Source organism: Pipra filicauda, unplaced genomic scaffold (assembly GCF_003945595.2).
Source record: "Pipra filicauda isolate LSUMZ 115617 unplaced genomic scaffold, ASM394559v2 scaffold70_size2993248_pilon, whole genome shotgun sequence".
NCBI lineage: Eukaryota > Metazoa > Chordata > Aves > Passeriformes > Pipridae > Pipra > Pipra filicauda.
In genome coordinates, this window is record NW_024104876.1 from 286,473 (window position 1) to 305,603 (window position 19,131).

Sequence of the window (19,131 nt, forward strand, 5' to 3'; positions counted from 1 at the left end):
AACAGATTCCGAGACAAAAACTTTTCACCATTTCCTGAAACTGCACCTCGTGCTTGGGAAGCACAATCCTATTTCGTGGCAAATTCTCTGGCTGCATGACCATGAAAGATAGTTCAACATCTAGGACATCTTCCAAGCCAGGCAGCAGCTTCTGCTTCCAGCCTGACTCCACTCCCCTCCATGCAGGAGTGTTCTGGAAAGGCTGCACGCGCAGCGAGCGACGCGCGTCCTTCCCAATGGGAATCATCTGCGCTGCTCAGCGCTTCCCAGACAGCTTTTCCTGGAGCTGGAGACAAACTCAGTTGAGTGCTGGAATATTAAATGACTCTCAACTCTCAAATAACAGCAGCCTGCCTTTATTGCTGGCTGTGGCAGGATGAACTCCATTACCAACGAGTGCATCCTCATCTTTGGACCAGGAGCAGGAATCTTGTCATAGTGGGAAATGCTGCTCCAATTAGGACTTGCTTAAATGAGCGTGTCTTATTTGTAGCTGGATCAGATCTCACTATAAGTCACCACATGTTAAAAAATAAAGGTTCTGGCAGGCGTGTTCCCTATTCACACAAAGCTCCAACACTAATTCTGCCATTAAAAAATAATCCCAGAACCGATGTCATTAACAGCCCGATAACACCATGTAACAACAACAAACATCAGGCACAGTTTGCTGGGATTTGAGAAGAACCCCCGTGCCTGAGGTTTTTTTTTTGTTCAATTCTCCTGCTTCTCAAATCCCTTATTCATCCTGTAGAATTGCTGGAAGTAAATTTGGGTCCTAGAAAATGAACAAACAGGCTTTTTAAGCTGCCAGAGTGACCCACCATGTCTCATATATTTTGCTGAGAGTTTCAAACCAGCTCCAAAAATCTCACTATGAAGAACATCTAAAAACTTCCATGGACAGTTTTCATTCCATAGTATGCCATCTTAGAGAGTTTGAGGAAAGTTAAAGATACCTAAGGAGTAGAGAAACAAGCTCTTAACTAGTTCAGTCACTGACAAATCACAGAATCCAGGATGGTTTGGGTCGGAAGAGACCTTAAAGCTCATCCAGTTCCACCCCCTGCCATGGGGAGGGACACCTTCCACTGTCCCAGGTTGCTCCAAGCTCCTCCAACTTGGCCTTGGAGACTTCCAGGGATGGGGCAGCCACAGCTTCTCTGGGCAGTTGAATTTAATTAATCCCATGAATTAATGATTATGAATGAACTTTAACTTGGATTCCTACTGCATTTTGGTGGAACAATTCTAAAAACCCAATGAATACCAACATAACAAGCAACTACTAGAAATAATTGAGGTCTCCATTTCATCATTTTAAACCATTTTTAGGTCCTCCTGTGTCAGGCCCTGGAGTTTTCAGCTGGGTCCAGGGGGAAGGAGTGGGGTAAGACCCAATTTCAAGAAATGCTCCCTTCCACGGAGCTGGTTCGTAATTTTAGGAGCCAAAAGTCCAAATCATTCTCCCTCACACGAGAAATATTAATATATATACTACAAACAAACAAAATACACATGAAGGGACTTGAAAAAAACCACCCAGTTTTCAACTTTGCAATGATTCCTACAAATTAGCACTGTGGCACGAAGCCATGTGGAGACTGCAGGTTCTTGAGGCAGCTTGATGCCACCCTGGCAGATCTGCTCCTCCCTTATCCTGTGACACTGTGGCTCACCCAGAAGCCCTGCCATGATGGGAGCACTGCTGTGCCCCATCTGTTTGGAAAAGGCAACCTACAGATCATCCCTTGCTGTTCTGATCGTCATCGAGGCAGGTGGGGAATTCGGCACCAGTATCCGGGGCTTCCCGCAGTGAAGCAGGAGAGGGGCCCTGCTCCTCCTGAGAGTTTTAGGACCTCCTCAGAGCCGAGGGCAAAATTTGACCCAAAATAATCAGTCTTACAACACTAAGCATTTCTAATCCTCCGTGCTCATGGTGGCAACAACAGCTGAGCAATATCAGGAGCACAGAGACTTCTCCCCTCAGCAGGTCCTCTTGTGGAAGAGTTTTAGCCCCACAAGCAGGTCCTCCTGCCATTCCCCTTCTTCCAGAAGAAAAAAACCCCAGAATAGTCACAAGTTAAACACATTTTGCCCTAAAGTCTTTGTGCACAAGGCAGGAGGAGCTGTTAAAGCCAGCACTACCCAGGAGCTAGCTCAGAAAACCCCTTTAATATAAATGTTCTCCGTGACACCGTCAGGCCGAGAATTCGCACTTCCAGGTGTGGCAGCCACCACCTAAACATTATATATCTTATTAAATGACCTCCTAACAATACACACAGAGCAAACTACACTACAGAGCCCATCCATTCTGCTCTTCCCCCGGGCTCTAAATGTTGTGGAAGGCGAGTTCCATTTAGACATCGAGTGTGTTCAAAACAAAGCCAGTGGCACTTAAAGAACTTTCAGCTGAGCTGTGCTCTGTCACCTTGAGCCTTAACGTGCCCACACACACAGAGCACATCCTGAACCACCAGCTCAAGAGAATAATGGTTCTGGGGTGAGCCGAGGGACACAAAATAAACTAAAATACATCTCAAAATGCTAATGTTGAAGTTATCCCGGCACTTGGATGTTTAAAGGCTGCACAAAGTTCCTTAAATGTTTTTCTGAGAAGACTGGAGGAATTCTAATCCTGAGGACAAGATGTGAAAGCTGCCAGAAGGTCCCTTAGGTTGGAAAAGACCCCTAAGATCATCAAGTTCAACTGTAATCTACCATAATAGGAACTCTTTAGGGCTGTGTTTGAGAACAGCCGGCTCAGATTCAGGCACAAGGACCCACTGAAAAGCAGGAAAACACAGGTAAAATAGGAGCATCTTTAACTGACCTTCTTGAGGATGGAGAAGGCCTTTTGGTGGTGGTAGACACAGCACTGGTGCTCTGACATTTCCACACCTCCAAGATGTGTGGAACAGAAATAACGATGGATGGAAAAGATTAAAGAACCAGAATTGCCTCAAAAGCACCCAAAGAACCAGTCCACCACAAAGAGCCAGGGCAAAGAGTTGGGAGACTGGGAGAAACTTTCCTTTCCACAAAGGATACTTGTTCATTTGGGTTTGAGGGCATCACTCGAAGCCCAAATGGCAGTTTTGGAAAGAAGTTTAGCTAAGGCACAAAGTCATTCTCTAATGAAAAGACTCACTGCAGGGGAACAGGTCAGGCAAGGAGATGGAGACACAACCCAGACTGAGGACTTGGCTCACATCAAGCTCAACAAACATGTGGGACAGGGTGGAAGTAGCTGGATGGCACATTTGAGACCCTCAGCCTGATGAGCTGGCAATGATGTTGTGCCAGAGGCTGAGGCAAGTCTTTAAGTAGTTATGGCTCCTCTTTTCTTGTTGGAACTTCCCAGTCTTCCCAGTTGGCATCAATGTCTTATTAAACAGTAAAGATAAAGCAAAACTGGCAGCAGTCTGCCCTCTGCTACTGCCTCACTGCCAAGAGTTGGGACCCTGCTCCCACCTCAGCTGGGGAGAGAGATGGGACAAGCAAAGTGTTTTTTACTCAAGAAATGGGATGTTTGCCACCTGACACTCAGCCTACTGCTCCCCCCTGCATCTCCTGCACCCCAGCTTTTTATTCTGTCCTTCTGACTGAACAAAAATGATTAGATGATGCTTTCCTGCTCACACCTCACTTTTCTCTCCTTGTTAAAAATCCCTTTTTTTTTTTTTCCTTAAATCACCCACGTTAAAGACTTGAATGTCTCTGTTCCAACCCATTGGCAAACGCAGAGGAACAACTCACAGGCCGAGGCTGAGGCTTGAGGATCTCAACAGCTCCAAGGCCTGGCCTGTGAGACACTCAAGGCTTTGAAAAGCTCCACATTAAGAGCAGAAAACCAGCATAAAGTGGGACGAGGGCAGTGCATGTTTGAGAGCTCCAAGCAGCACAAGGCAACTCGTGCTCGGAGGATGTTGGGCATTGTGCTTCATTAGGAAACAAAATATAAGCTTTCCAGTCCATTAGGAATGACTTTAGGAGTGAAAGCACATAAGACGACGACTCACCTCATCAACAATGCACTGCAATAACTGGAGAGGCTGCAATGGGAAGGAGAGAGGGGAAAAAAGTATTAGCCTATATGCAATATCTTTACAGTGGAGTGGAAAGAAAAAATCATTAATGCAATAAAATATAGCAAGATTAATCAACAGCAGCAAACTCTTATAAAAACATTGATGCTCAGGATGTTCTATTATTTCTAATGGTACCTAATCTAATACAGGCAGTTAAAGGTTTGCATTTTCTTCAAAATGCAATTTGCTAAGTTTAAAACAAGGCATTCAAGCATGCAGAGGGAGCAGCCATCAGGAAAAAGAAAAGTGAATTTTTTTCTGAACTCATAAAGCTTACCATTAAAGATCCCTGGTTTTTCTGAATCTGAAAAAAGACAATATGTAATTAGCATGTCATAATCAAAATGACTCACTTGGACACATTATGATCACTGAGAGAAAATTATTGCATCGCTGGTGGCAATTTGTGGGCATGTGTTAACACAATTTACATAATGAAAATACACAAATGTTAATAGCTCGCTTCTCATTTATAGGCGAAAGTCAGCAGAATGTTAATTTCACACAACACTTTTTAGTACCCTCCAGGTTGTATTAGAATAGGAAGAAAAACCATAATCCATTTCAAAAGGCTGTTTACGATTCAGATATAAATAATGTTTTATATTGCTAGATTGTGAACACTGGGCTTAATGTTGCAATCATTGCTAATGTTATGAAGCTCACTCTTTTTAAATTAAAAACCGATTTATTTAAAATTGAAATTAAATCATAGTCAGAAATTAGAATTTTGGATTACTGCCAGGCTCTGCTCACAATCCCTTTTTTTGTGAAGAAAACTTTAATTATGTGGTTGAAGTATCTACTGCTGCTCAGGAAAGCCTTTAATACTCCGCTTTCCCCCAAGTTTCTGATCTATTCCAACCCAGTTTTCCTTCCACTCTCAGTAGAACATCGTGAGGAAGTTTGAGGAACTTTGTATTGTTTTAAACAGCAAAGGGAAGACTTTTCTCAGTTGTCTCTGAGCCTTTCTGAATTTATTAACATCCATTTTGCTGTGAAATTCATTCACAGTCTGTAACACCAGACCCTTCTGTCGATTACACAGAGCCCCAAAATATCCTGACCCACCTTGGCAAAGCACCTTTTGCTCCCAAAAAGAAACAAAGGCAGAATCCCAACACAAAGAAGGAAGCACAAAGCCCGGAGCAGGGACGTCCGCCCGGATTTCGGGACGCTGCTATTCCCAGAATTTCTGTGTGCACACCATTTCTAATGGGTGTGGATAATTAATTACCTCTTTTTCCTCACCAGACACAAAGTTGCTGCCAACCCAAGGCGATCCCAACGCAAACAGAACTCGGTCCTGGGTGAAAATGTTGTCTTCCAACCCCCTTTCCTTGGCTCTCTCCCTCTCCATTTCTCATTCCCATTGTCCAGTGCCATGAGGAGGGATGCTGCTGGGCTGCCATCAGCTTTGGAAGTGCTCTCCCCCAACACCCAGGATCCTCCAGCAAGACTTTACAGGTAGCAAAATGCAATATACAGGAGGGGGAAAACCAGCACCAAGAAAAGAGCTGGTGTTAAGCACATCGAGGCTTTTATTAGTGTATTAGCAGCACAGAAACATCAAGTTTCTGAGGATAATTCTATTTTTTCCCAGGAAGAAAATAAAATAATAAATAGACAGAAGCAGCTTGTTATATTTTTAATGGTTAATCTCCATCTATCACAACTCAACAGAATAAATTTGCTGCTTTGCATTATCGCTAATAAGCAAAATATTTCCTGGCTGTAAAAAGCCTTTTTTTTCCTCCTTCCCTTCCAGATGTTAAATGACAAAATAGACTCAGCTTATTCAACAGGGATGATTTGGAGCTTCTTTACATTAGTGCACACGAAGAGGCGACTCGGATTTTTATCCAAACAGAGCATCGCTCACGTTTCCTCACAGGAAAAATAGGTCTTGTCACGAAAAGGAATAGAGGTGGGGTCATCTAGAGTGGCCCCAACACGGAGATGATTACATCCCATTTCAGACCAAGATTTAAAATATCATTTCTAATAAAAGCCCTGGGTGCTCCCAATGAAAGATGGAGCAGCACAGATCCAAGTGGTGGAGGATTCTCCCCGGGACATGGGAACCCTTGGCCGGAGCCAGGCCCAGCCGTGTCCCTGCTCACACTCCCCCCCATCCCAGCCTTTATTACACAGTTCTGAGAGCCACAGATTATTTGGAGATCATCTTCATAAATTTTGCATTAAGGTGGCTGTGCCAGTACCTGGAATTGATTCAAAATGCTTAAGACACTCAATTACTTTTTAACACTGTTACCCCATGTAATGACATATCTGCTATTTCCCTTGCATTTGATGATGCAACATCATTGTAATTGATTCATTTTCTCAATTAAATAAAGCTCCTGAGCTCTCCTCTCTGCAATGCCACCGAGACTCCCCACTTAGATGTATTACCTATTTTCCCTGCCTCAGATATATTGCTCGTGAGGCCACGCTCTGCTCCTCCCTTAACTCCACCAGCAAATGCAACGTTCCAGTCGTATTTTTCAAGTTGGGAGCAGCGATGAACTTTGCTGTATTTATATTAGGCATATTTTTCACTGTAAAAACTCTGTTGTTTACCTTTTTCCAAGCTGCCCATTACTGGGCAGCTTCAGAAACCATAAACCAAACCCGACCGCCGACAACTTTACAGTCACCGCTTCTCCTTTTGCCCACAGTTCAGGAGAAAGGGAAGCAGCCAGTTATACTGAACATTAAAAACTGTTTTAAAAGTACTCATCATAATGTTTTCTCCTTTTTTTGCCCTCCCCAGCTGTTGGGTTTTCACGTGCTGCTGGGAGATGAGATGTTCATCTCGAGGGATCCAAGTGCAGCGGCCACAGCTCCAAAGCTGGAGCGCTTGGTGTTGTGTTGTTATCCCACCGTGATGCCCAAAAAACTTGGGGATCAGGAAGGAGACTGGCATGGTCGTGTTTTCTTACACTTTCTTTGAAGAATTTTAAATAGTGAAATGGTAGCAGTGACCCAACTGAAAACCCTGAGTGAGAGGAAGACAAAAAAGGGCTCAGAACATATTTTGAGGGGATCAAGGAACACTTTGATGAGCTCCTGGGAACATCCTGCATCCAGCTCTGGGACCCCTCAGCATCAGAGGGATGTGGAGCTGCTGGAGAGAGTCCAGAGGAGGCCACGGAGATGCTCCCAGGGCTGGAGCCCCTCTGCTCTGGAGCCAGGCTGGGAGAGCTGGGGGGGTTCACCTGGAGAAGAGAAGGCTCCAGGGAGAGCTGAGAGCCCCTTGCAGGGCCTAAAGGGGCTCCAGGAGAGCTGGAGAGGGACTGGGGACAAGGGATGAGAGACAGGACACAAGGAATGGCTTCCCAGTGCCAGAGGTCAGGGTTAGATGGGATATTGGGAAGGAATCGTTCCCTGTGAGGGTGGGGGGGCCCTGGTACAGGTTGCCCAGAGAAGCTGTGGCTGCCCCTGGATCCCTGGAAGTGTCCAAGGCCAGGTTGGATGGGGCTTGGAGCAACCTGGGCTGGTGGAAGGTGTCCCTGCCCATGGCAGGGGGTGGAACAAGATGGGCTTTAAGGCCTTTTCCCAACTGAACCATTCCATGATCTTTCTCATCTCAGAAAAGTCACTTCAGGCCTTTCACCACCAACACCCTCCCTGAGCCACGACAGAAGAACATCCCTAAGTCCTGCCCTGCTCAGCATGGAACACCCATTGCTCAGCAGCTCCCGTAAGCTTCTCACATGCAAGCGAAATATTTGAAATTTGCAGAACTAGATCTTCCCTTTGATATTTTTGAACCTGCATTGTATCTGCTGAGTGTTCACTCGCTGCACGTGACAGTTTCTGGTTTGCAGAAGGAGGGCAAATGATGAATAAATCCCTCCCATTCCCAGCCTGATTCCCAGGCCATGGAGTATCAGTGGTATCTGGATAAACCACTCCACAAAGCACACCCTCCAAAAGGCTTTTTTCCAAGGTTGGTTAAAAATGCCAAAGTTTCTCTCCTGCTTCATCTCCCACTTAATGAAAGCCTCTGGTTATGAAAAGCAACTTTTGACAGACCATCAGGTTCTGTTCCTGTCTCCATGGAGATCCTTTGGCCGGGAAGTGGCTGAGGAGACCTCTACCATCCCTTTCCCATCCTATTCACCAGCACAATCAAGGAAACTCAAATGAATCCACCTCAGGTAACTTGGAGGAGTCACCAGCTACAGCTTTAATTTTCCCTTTTACTCTCTGGAATTAGGACTTGCCCTGGAGCTCTTGTTTGAGAGATTTGCAGGTGACCCAGGGTTAGATCTTCCCATATCAGTTAACAAATTTTCTCTTTACATATATACTGCTTTTCAAGCTACTGGTATTTTTTTTTTTAATAGAAAAATCCATATACCAACAAATCATACAGTTATGATTTTTAAGGGAGGTTTCACATTCCTTTTCCTAATCCAGGAAACTGTGGATTTGAAAAGTAGATAGGACTTATTTTTAATCTGTACAAACCAGGGTGTAGTTTTATGGAAGAGCAGAAACTACAACCATTGTCTCCTCCTGACAAATGCTTTGTCTCTGCCCTGATATAAAAGGAAAAGGAACATGTAAAGGTGCTGATTTCCATGTGGTCTCCACCACCACGGGTTTGACTCTTCCTTTGGAATTAAAACATGATCTTCAGATATATTTTACAAATTCTTGCAAGACTGCAATTGGTTTTACTTCTGCAAGAAGTCAAAGCACCAAACCAGTAAGACTGACCCTCCTAATCTACTCCTGATTTCCTAAACACCCTCCCCATCCCAATCCATGGATTTTGCACGTGGCAAACTTCAACCACTGCCACGAAACAGACCAAAAAAAGAATGAAAATTATTTCAAAATAATAATAAAAAAATAGACAATTCACAACGACCTTAATATTAAATATATTCTTACAATTATATTACGTCGGTTTTCCCCGAGGTCCGCAAACAAATTTATATAAAGAGATTATTTCATCCACCATTGAACTGCAGCCACTTCTCAGAGAAATCTCTTTACCAGAGTTTAGAAACACAATTCAACAAAGTGGGAATGAAAAACTCCCCACTGTTGGAAGGATTGTGGTAACAATAACTACCACCACCAATAACTACCACCACCAATAACTACCACCACCAATAACTACCACCACCAATAACTACCACCACCAATAACTACCACCAACAATAACTACCACCAACAATAACTACCACCAACAATAACTACCACCAACAATAACTACCACCACCAATAACTACCACCAACAATAACTACCACCAACAATAACTACCACCACCAATAACTACCACCAACAATAACTACTCCCCTGGAGCAGGACCAGGATGCTCATGACAACACATTCCTCAGTCAGGAGGAGGGTGGGACAAGCAAGTCTTTGGAAAACCAGTAAATTTAGCAAACTGCTGTTAAAGATCTTGGAATCAGAGAATCACTCAGGTTGGAAAAGATCTCTAAGATCACCGAGTCCAACCAGTCCCCCACTAACCCACGTGCCTAGACCTTGTTCCAAGCATCACAAAAAAGGAGTAAGCAGAACAAAGGGTGGTCAACCAGAAACCAAATAAAGGTTTAGTTTCAGCCAGCTCTTGCTTCATGTCACCCTTGTTTATCAAGTTTAACAAAATGCCAACCACGATAATAGAGAGGAATAGCAGGAGAACCTGGAAAACTGATCCCAGCTGAGCAGGGATTCAGTCACAGGATCTCCCGAGGGTCCCACAAGGATTATTGAATCCAAATCCCCAAAAACTAAAAGGACAAAGACTGTAGGGGGATGTCCAGGGAGGAGGAACAGGCTGGGTCACACCAGGTTATCCTTCCCCTCTGTGCCTCAGCCTGGGCATCCCCAGGGAGCTGTGGGACAGCTGGGCAAGTTCAAAATAAAACCACAACAGGCAAAAATCCAGAGAGATCAAAAGAACTGAGGTCTTCAGACTAAAGACAAAAGCATAACCACCAACCCTGCATCCCTTCTCCAGGTTCTTTCCACACACAACTACCATTATTCCCTGCAGCAAGGAAAACCTTTCCAATAATCAAGCAGAGGAATAAATCATCTAAGGAAACACCTAATACCAGGAGGGTTGAAGAGCAGCAGATGAATATCCATCAGGATTGTCCCTCCTGCTCAACACAGCCCTGCAAGTCCCTTCTGGCTTGAAAAGAAACAGGTCAAATGTCGATTGCTAAAGTCTGACACTTCTCTATCCATCTAGAAAAATCCTGGGCTTCCTCTGAAGAGCTGCAAAATCAACTGTGGTCGCTGCAGAGGAGACAATCCCAGCGACAGCTGAAAGGAAATAACCCAAAGCAGTAAAAATCTGGGCATGTGAGTGGAGCTTCCTAAGCAAACTGAGGTGCTGAGAGGGTTGAGGCACCACCCTGTGCAATGAACACCCTCTCCCGTGTCCCTGGACTGCCCACAGCGGGTCACATCACGCTCTCTCGTGAATTAAAACCACAGTTCCAAAGGGTTGGCAGAAGAAAGGATGCTTGGGAGGGGACCTAGACCTCAAAATCATCCACTCTTACTCTGGGCTTTGGGGCTCCTCAGTATTTTGAGCAAACACCACCCTGCAGAGAGAAGAGACGGCCACGTGTGCTCCTACAAGTCCTGTTGAGCGCAGCCCTCGGCCTCTGGCAGAGCAAACCAGAAGTCTCTGGAGGCAGAGCAAACATTGGGATTGCTGTGCCCACCTCCAGCAGTGCCCCACAACCTCAGAGACCCCCAGGAGCAGGCACTGATGTTCCTCCCCACCACCCACTTCTGAGCTCCCACAGCTGCACCCTTGGTCGGGAAACAGGTGAATGGAGCCCAGACCTGCTGCAGCCTTGTCTGGTCACCTCCAGGTCCTGGGACACTCGGGAGGAACCACATCTGCTCCTCATTCCAGCCAAGAGAGCCTGCTCCTGTAGCTGCCTCATCCCTGGAAGTGTCCAAGGCCAGGTTGGACAGGGCTTGGAGCAAACTGGGATAGGGGAAGGGGTCCCTGTCCACGGCACGAGTTTGGAACAAGATGGTTTTTAAGGTCCCTTCCAACCCAAACCATTCCAGGATGATGATAAATGTTCAGTAAATCCAATATTTGCTGATGGTTCACCAACCACACAAACCCATCCACCCACTGAGAGCTCTTCTCCCAGGTTTCAGCTCCCATCCATCGACAACCACTGCAGGAACCAAAACTGGGAGAGATGCTTCCTTCCAAGCACTCCAGGAATATCTCCCATTCCACAGAAGCACCAACTCACACAAGAAACCCTTCAATAATCACCGAAGAAATGTCAGTATTTCATAGAAGTCCAGAATGGTTTGGGTTGGGAGGGTCCTTAAAGACCATCTCGTTCCACACGAGACAGAACAAATCCTGGAACACCAGTCACAAAACCCAGGCTGAGCTCTGCTCCCTCAGCCTGCTTGGAATTCTTAGGATTAGAGAGAAAAAAAATACATGTCAGTCTTTCAAGATTCCAAGCTAAGAATCCACTCTTAAAACACATGCAGATCATATTAAAACATATAAAATAACTTTTTACTAGTTACCTACATTTCCACACTTGAGCATATTATTAAAATGTCAATTTTACATTAAAAAAAAAAATCAGACAGGAAGATTAAAGTAAATAAATAAAAATTTTCCCTTTATGCTTCAGATTCTGAAAAGATTTTTTTTTTAACTTTCCTAAATTCTCTCCATTTTTCAAACACGAAAACACCTCTGGGAAAACTAAAACTGAATTCAAATTTTACCACAAGTTTCTAATCAAATTTAAGTTCAAACTTAATTCTAAGGAGAAAAAATATAATAATATAATAAAGGAAAATGTATCTGAAGTATATTATGAGGAATGATTTATATAAAACCTATGTTAAGAAATTAGGAAGCGTTTAAAAATAATAGCAGCTGACTTCAAATATTGTCAGTGATTTCTGGAATATATCATAAAAGCAAGAAGATTTGCAGAGATCTATCATATTTAGGATATTATACAACAATTTAATTCACTATTTTGGCATTAGCATTTGAACAGTGTTTAATGTCTTTTAAATGGTTCGATGTAATGATAGATCTGGAAGACAAAACATTTCTTTCTTCCTGGGAAACATGCTGCAACCCAGCCTCAATTTATCCCCCTAAAATAAATGAATGCTTAAAGGATGTTTCTATCAATTGAATAAAAAAAAAAAACCCAACAGTAAAATGGTTATTTTGCATCCTAACTTAAACCAAGCATTTTTTTGTCTTGACAACCTGCTCCCATTTAAATGAAACCAGGCCAAATGTGGTCAATAGTATGGATTACAGAGAACAAAAAGAACCTTCCACCGTGTTAATACAGGGATCAGAAAGCAGCAACTTCATTTAGAAGCAGGCAATTATTTAGCAAAGATGCAGCAAAGGGAAAATGAATGTTTTCCAGGGAAGCTCCAGCTCCAGGAGCCCTCGGACCTACAATTAAATCCTACGTGCAGAAATCACGGCGAGGGCACGAGCTGCTGAGGGGAGGAGGCAAAGAAAACCATGCAAAAAAACCCTCAGCTTGGGGATCAGAAAGAAAATAATAATAAAAAATAATAAAATTCAAGGTGTTTTCCTGCTGGAAAAGGGAGCTGTGTCCTGGCTGGGGGCTCGTTGTGCCCCTGGAGCCGCGGGAAGGATTTGCTCCAGCCGAGGATCCGGCCCAGCACACCCGGAATATTCTGCATTGTCTCTCCGCTGCTTTTGAAACGCTGGGATGTGGGAAAAGTACAAACCTTTCCCTGCCAGGAGGAGCAAAAAGCCTTTTTCTCTCTCACTGTGGGGTTTTTTTTTCCCCCCATCCCATTTTATTTTCTTAGGAAGCGAAGCAACGGCAAATCTACAGCGCCCGCTTTCCCGGGCTGTAAAATTCCCTGTTAGCCACTCCTGTTTCCTTTGCTGTGGGATTTAAGGATTCCTCTTCCTCGAGTGATATGCCATCGTTTCGTGGAACTACCAGGTCTGACAGGATTGCCTCTCCCAGTTCCAGCACTGGGAAAAGGAAGGGGAAAAAGCTCAGAGTAAAAAAAAAAAACAAAAAAAACCAACCAAGTGAAAATCCAACTCTAACTAAATTCTTCCCTGATTTATCCCCATTATTTATCCTGCTGCAAAAATAAACTCTGCATATTACAAAAAGGCCCTTAAATTGAGGTCTCTGGCATTTTGAAACAACTTCTTGGAATCCTTGGCCGATCTATTTTAACAAATATCATCCCCTGCGTCCATCATTTCTCTTGTCTTTTTGATCTCTTTTTCTTCCCCCCCCTCCCCACTTATCACGTTCTTTATTTGAACCAGATTTTTAACAGATAATCTTGCTCGTTATAACAATATCTTGCTTGCATTTTATTCAAATAATTCTTAAAAACAGCTTAAAAAGCCGTTTGGAATAACATCAAGCTCTCCATCAATCACAGGCAGAAATTCCGCTGGCGGTTGTATAAACATCAGATCAACTCCGATGTCTTCAAGGATTTCAGAGTGAACCATAAAAAACTCCATTAACTTCTGACAAAGAATGCAAATTAATCACAACATGGGGTGAAATGAAATTAAAGGCTCTTTTCTAATCAATGACAAGGCAGGATGAAATATTTGGTGGCTCTCTCCGCGTTCCGGCTGCCGGGATGCTCCCGGTTTTTGGTTTTTGGTTTTTTTTGGTTTTGTTTTTTTTTTGGTGGTGTTGTTGTTTTTTCTCTCCGGGATGGGAAGGTGTGAGCGGGGGATTCACCCGGGGTGGCTCTTTAGCCCTCCCCATCCCTACAGCGATCTGCTTACAAGTCGCCCGGGCTTCGGAAAACACACTAATCATCCGAATCTCAGGTGCATCCAATTTGTTATTCACACTCTCCCGATGCCAGGGAAAAAAAAAAAAAACACAAAAAAAAAAAGAAGGAAAAAAAAAAAAAAAAAAGCCTGGCGGAGACAGATGCACCGGGATCCTTAAATGACAGTTTTGGCCTCTGGAAGTGCGATCGCTACAGCAAAATCTAGTACAGCCTCCAGGTGAAATGTCTGGAGCTCCATATGGAGCAGGGAAAATTAACAACAAGATGAAAATCGCTGTAGCAGCGGGGAGCCGGAATTTAACAAAAAAAATAAAAAAAAAATAAAAAAAAAAGGGATACGGGGAGAGAGAAAAAAAAAAGAGGGGGAAAAAAAAATTTAAAGATGAGGCAAGAGAAGTAATAAATTAATGGGGTGTGAAAACATTCAAAGCTTTACAATACCGGGGGCAGTGTTTGCTCAGATTTGGGGGGAGCCGTGGGATGGGGAGGGGTTGGAGAGGGGAAAAGGGGCAGCAGTGGGATAGGAAAGGGGAGCAGTGGGATGGGAAAGGGGGATGAAAAGAGAGAGCAGTGGGATGGGAAAGGGATGAAAAGGGGGAGCAGTGGGATGGGAAGGGGTGGAATGGGATGGGAAGGGGAGCAGAGGGATTGGAAAGAGGAGCAGTGAAATGGGAAGGGAGACAGAAAGGGGGAGCAGTGGGATGGGAAAAGGGGGAGCAGGGGAATGGAAAAGGGGAGCAGAGGGATGGGAAAAGGGGGAGCAGAGGGATGGGGAAAGGGGGAGCAGAGGGATGGGGAAAGGGGGAGCAGAGGGATGGGGAAAGGGGGAGCAGAGGGATGGAAAACAGTGGAATGGGAAAGGGGAGCAGTGGAAAAGGGGGAGCAGAGGGATGGGAAAGGGGGAGCAGCAAAATGGGGAAGGGAAACAGTGGGATGGGAAGGGGAGCATTGGGATGGGAAGGGGTGGAATAGGATGGGAAGGGGAGAAGTGAAATGGGAAAGTGGAGCAACAAAATGGGAAAGGGAAGCAGTGGGATGGAAAAGGGGGAGCAGAGGGATGGAAAAGGGGGAGCAGAGGGATGGAAAAGGGGAGCAGTGGGAAGGAAAAGGGGGAACAGAGGGATGGAAAAGGGGAGCAGAGGGATGGGAGAGGGTGGAATGGGATGGGAAGGGAAGCAGTGGGTTGGGACAAGGTGGAATCGGGAACAGACTTTTATTTTGGTGCTATTTCTTAAAAAAAAAAAACCAAAACAAAACAAAAAAACAACAAAAAAAAAAACTTCAGGTCATTTTTATCCCATTTATGAAGCCAAGCCTGGAATTGTATTTCTCCAAATGCAAAAGTCTCTTAAATACAGTGGTGTCACCCTGCAGCTGATTAAATCCTCGGCAGCTCAGAGCTGCCTGTTCCTCTGGAATATTTCCCTAATGGATGTGGCTCCTTTTAACGCCCTGCTTTGTATAAAGTTGGACAACAAGCCAAGAATATTTAGTGGGCAATGCTTTTCATGCCTCCTAAATTGCATTATCATTAAACAAGTCATTGCCCCCATCCTGCTTTTATCCAAGACACGGAATTTGAAGCTACCAAACTATTCAGATCTTTGGGGTTCCAACCTCAAATTTAATTAAATATATCATGTGACACCTTTTGGTGTTTTGGTTGTTTTTTTTTTTTTTAATTTTCAGTCCTTGATGTAAAATCAAATCGCATAAATTAAGGTTAAACTTTTAAAAGAAATTCAAACTTAGTTTCCCTACCTTTACATCCCTAAAAAGCTTGATGGACTATGGACCAGCAACTGGGGTTTCTTTTCTTTTTTTTTTTAATGTTTATATAAAAAATAACTTTATTCAAGAGTATTTTTTTGTGTGTGTGTGAGCACAGGCACCATTTCTATTACTTTTAATGGTTAGTTAAACAAATCAAGGGGTGAATATGCCCTTTAACACTGAAGTTTGTCCCTACAGAAAATCCTATGAGCAAAAAAAAAACCACTTCCAAAAGGGAGCTTTACATGATGACCATGCCAGGAAAACCACCAACAGAACAATGAAAACCACATAAAAATTAGATATTTTCTATATTTTAAGGCTTAGAATTTCCTGTGCAAACTTTTTAGGGGGAAAAAGTCTGTTCTGATCATCACTGTTCGTTATCTCCTTGCTCAGATCGCAGTTAAAGACTGGTTATGGGGATTATATTCTGTATATTGAGACCAAAAAAATTAATAATTAGAGTTAATAATTAGATATTAACTCTAAACACACCCACAAGCAACTTTACTGACAGGAATAGTTGTTTGCACACTTAAATGCTTTCAAAATAAACTTAATTGTGAAGATTAAACGATTGTGTGGCAAATAAGCATCAGCAAAATAAACACTCATAAGAGAAATACCTATAAAAGATGTGGAAAATGAGCAGTGGGAAGTTCTACCATGAAAATATTTTACTTTTATCGTTAAAATATTCGACTAAAGGCCAGAAAATAAAACAATCCTTTAGTCTCCCTGGCATATTGCAGGATCCTGAATTTCCACAATGCAACAATTCCCCCTACAAATCTTATTCATTTAAACTGAATTTATCCACACACCATTTGTCTGTGTCTTAAAAACTGAGAAAAAAAGGAAAAAAAAAACAAACCACACATTTTTTGCAGCTGCAGCTGCAGGAAATTTCAGGTGTTCTCCTGCACGTGGCCACACTTCCCATTTTCAGAGGGAAGCAACTTCCAACTCATTTAGGGCTAAATTTGAAAATGCACATATGATCAACTTCATTCCTTGATTAACTTCATTCCTTGATTAACTTCATTCCCTGAATAAACCCACTGAAGTGAGGGGGAACTGACTGCAGAATCAGGCCTTCACTAGGGAAATAAATAGACATTTGGACATGAAAAAAAATCCCTATTATTTATCCCCCTAATCAGAGAAGGTTTCTAAGGGTCCTCGTGTCCACCTTGGTAAGCACACGCCTAAAATTCATATTCTTCACATAAAAATCCTCCCAAAAAACCAGTTGCTCGAAAAGCTTAATAGCCACATTTTCAAGTTTCACCTCCTCAACTGTTTTACATTAAAAAAAATATACACAATTTCATGGGCTACTGACTTGCCAAATATTCTTTTACAAACCCGCTCCGTTTTTTAATTAGAACAGCAAAAAAAAAAGCATCTTAAACTTGCAATCGTGTGTTTGCTCCCGGTTCAGGAAGGAATTTTTTTGCCCAAATCCTACGGAATGTCCAGGTTCCAACTTCCCTCCCCACCCTCTGACACCTCCATGAGGGTTATTTGAAATTCTGCCCCCCATCACTTTGATTTAAGGTCATAAAATACATGGATGTCGAGCCCCTCATGAGTTCCCCAACATGGGGAGGACTCTGCAACACAAGAGCTTCTCTTTCAATCCTCTCTTCAAAGGTACATTTAAAATAGAGATAAAATATGCAAAGGATGCTCTATTAATCATGGCAGTCAACATTTTCCAGGGGAGATGAGGAAGTGAAAAATCAAGAGTATTTCCACACATGCAAAACCTTCCCAAAAGTCCCTAAAAAAAAAAAAAGTGTCAGGAGAATTGGCTTAAAACAGCTTATAAAAATGGGAGAGAGAATGAGTCCCAGCCTATTATTCAATAACCATGTTTGTGAGGCATCTGCATAATCTAACCATGCATAAATTAGTATGTGTATTACAACAGTTATTTGCATAATAATAGCAAGTTAATAGATGCTTAAAGAGCACAGACCAACACCACCTTTAAATCAGACATTGCCTCCAGGCACTGGGATCTGTACAGACCAAGATGCAGAAAACAGTCTTCGTAAAACATATGAAAACATCAAAACCACATCCAAATAATTCATTTTAGTCCCTGGACACTTCACTTTTTCTCCCCCTCTCTCCCAGGAAAGAATAATTTGAGGAGCTGCTGAGCAGTTTGTTACTGTGAATTCTAACATCCATCTCAAGAATTTCAAGTAATCATCAAACCTAGTTCTGGAGTGGTTGTTTTGTTCAGAGTTTCGTGGTTTTTTCAAGCAGACAAAGTAAAATATTCCGTGGTGATTCAGGGCTCAGCATCAGCCCAACCTTTGCCACTGGAGATGGAAAGAGTTTAACCACCAACTTCAGGTGGAAAGTCAGAAAAATGCCAGTATCTAAATAAAATACTAATATTAAGTCCTCTTAAAAGGGAAAATCCAGAGTTCCCTTAGGTGTCCCACTCACATTACATTTTTGAGAAGATTTTAGAACATTGTGCCATCATTCAAAATTGGAATTAAAAATTACATTATAAAAAGAGGAGCAGAGACACCTTTCTGCTTAAATAAAGGTGTTGTTGTATACACTGGATTATTTTTTAATCCCACAACAAAACCATCATTAACATCATCATAATTTTCATTGTCTCCAGGGAAAGAAAATGCAGAGTTTGGAGAAGAGGGGGAGGAAAAAAAAAAAAAAATCAATAGAGACTTCTAAATGACTCCTTCCAGATACCACTTTTCAATTTAACAGGACAGATTTATTTGTATGTGGCTCAAATGTTCACAATTGCTCTCTGCACCTTCATACATAGGAATGAATGTCACAGTGGCAAACAGCAGTAATGAACAATCTTACCTGAGGATATGGAAACCTCCCAAGAGCAAGCTGGGAAAGGAAATAATATTTGTCTAGTTATAGAGATTTGCATGGAGGGCACATTTCCTTAAAGAGAGAAAAAAAAAGTGCTCAACTCTTCCCATTGTACAAAGTGGGAGATGGCAGCAGGAGGGATTGTGTGAGCACACAAAGAGCTGTATTTAGAGTGGATTGTTCACCACAGTGAACCCAGGGTTCACCCCTCACTCCACCCAGGGTTTCTGTGCTCCCCCAGCCCTTCTGTCACCACGTGGTGACTCTGTTTGATGCCCAAGTGCCCCAGGACTGGAAATGGAACCAGTCCAGCCTCGCCAGCGAGGCCGACGCCGCCGACCTTTGCTGTTGCTGATCTGCAGGGAGCAGGGATTGTGGAGCAGCACTAACTCCAGAGGCCTCCCTTAACTGGCTCAGGGTAAAATCTGGGTTACAGAGCTCAGCTTTGTGTCCCTCTTGGTGTCAAACCCAGGGTGGGATCTGCAGAGAGACCACAGTACCCACAAGGAGACACCTGGTCTTTCCTTCACGTCTCCTCATCATCCACGGTATCAACTG

General features: G+C 43.2%; 1 protein-coding gene across 2 annotated transcripts in view; it reads right to left on the reverse strand.

Annotated features, from left to right (window-relative positions):
- MAP2K5 (mitogen-activated protein kinase kinase 5) overlaps positions 1-19,131 on the reverse strand; it is a 128,319-nt gene that overhangs the window by 29,719 nt on the left and 79,469 nt on the right. For both annotated transcript variants that reach the window (XM_027714772.2, XM_027714774.2), the window contains 3 exons: positions 18,559-18,588; positions 4,372-4,398; positions 4,026-4,058 (listed from right to left, as the gene is read on the reverse strand). In XM_027714772.2, coding sequence (XP_027570573.1) covers positions 4,026-4,058; positions 4,372-4,398; positions 18,559-18,588 — 90 coding nt within the window. The remainder of the gene's footprint in view (positions 1-4,025; positions 4,059-4,371; positions 4,399-18,558; positions 18,589-19,131) is intronic.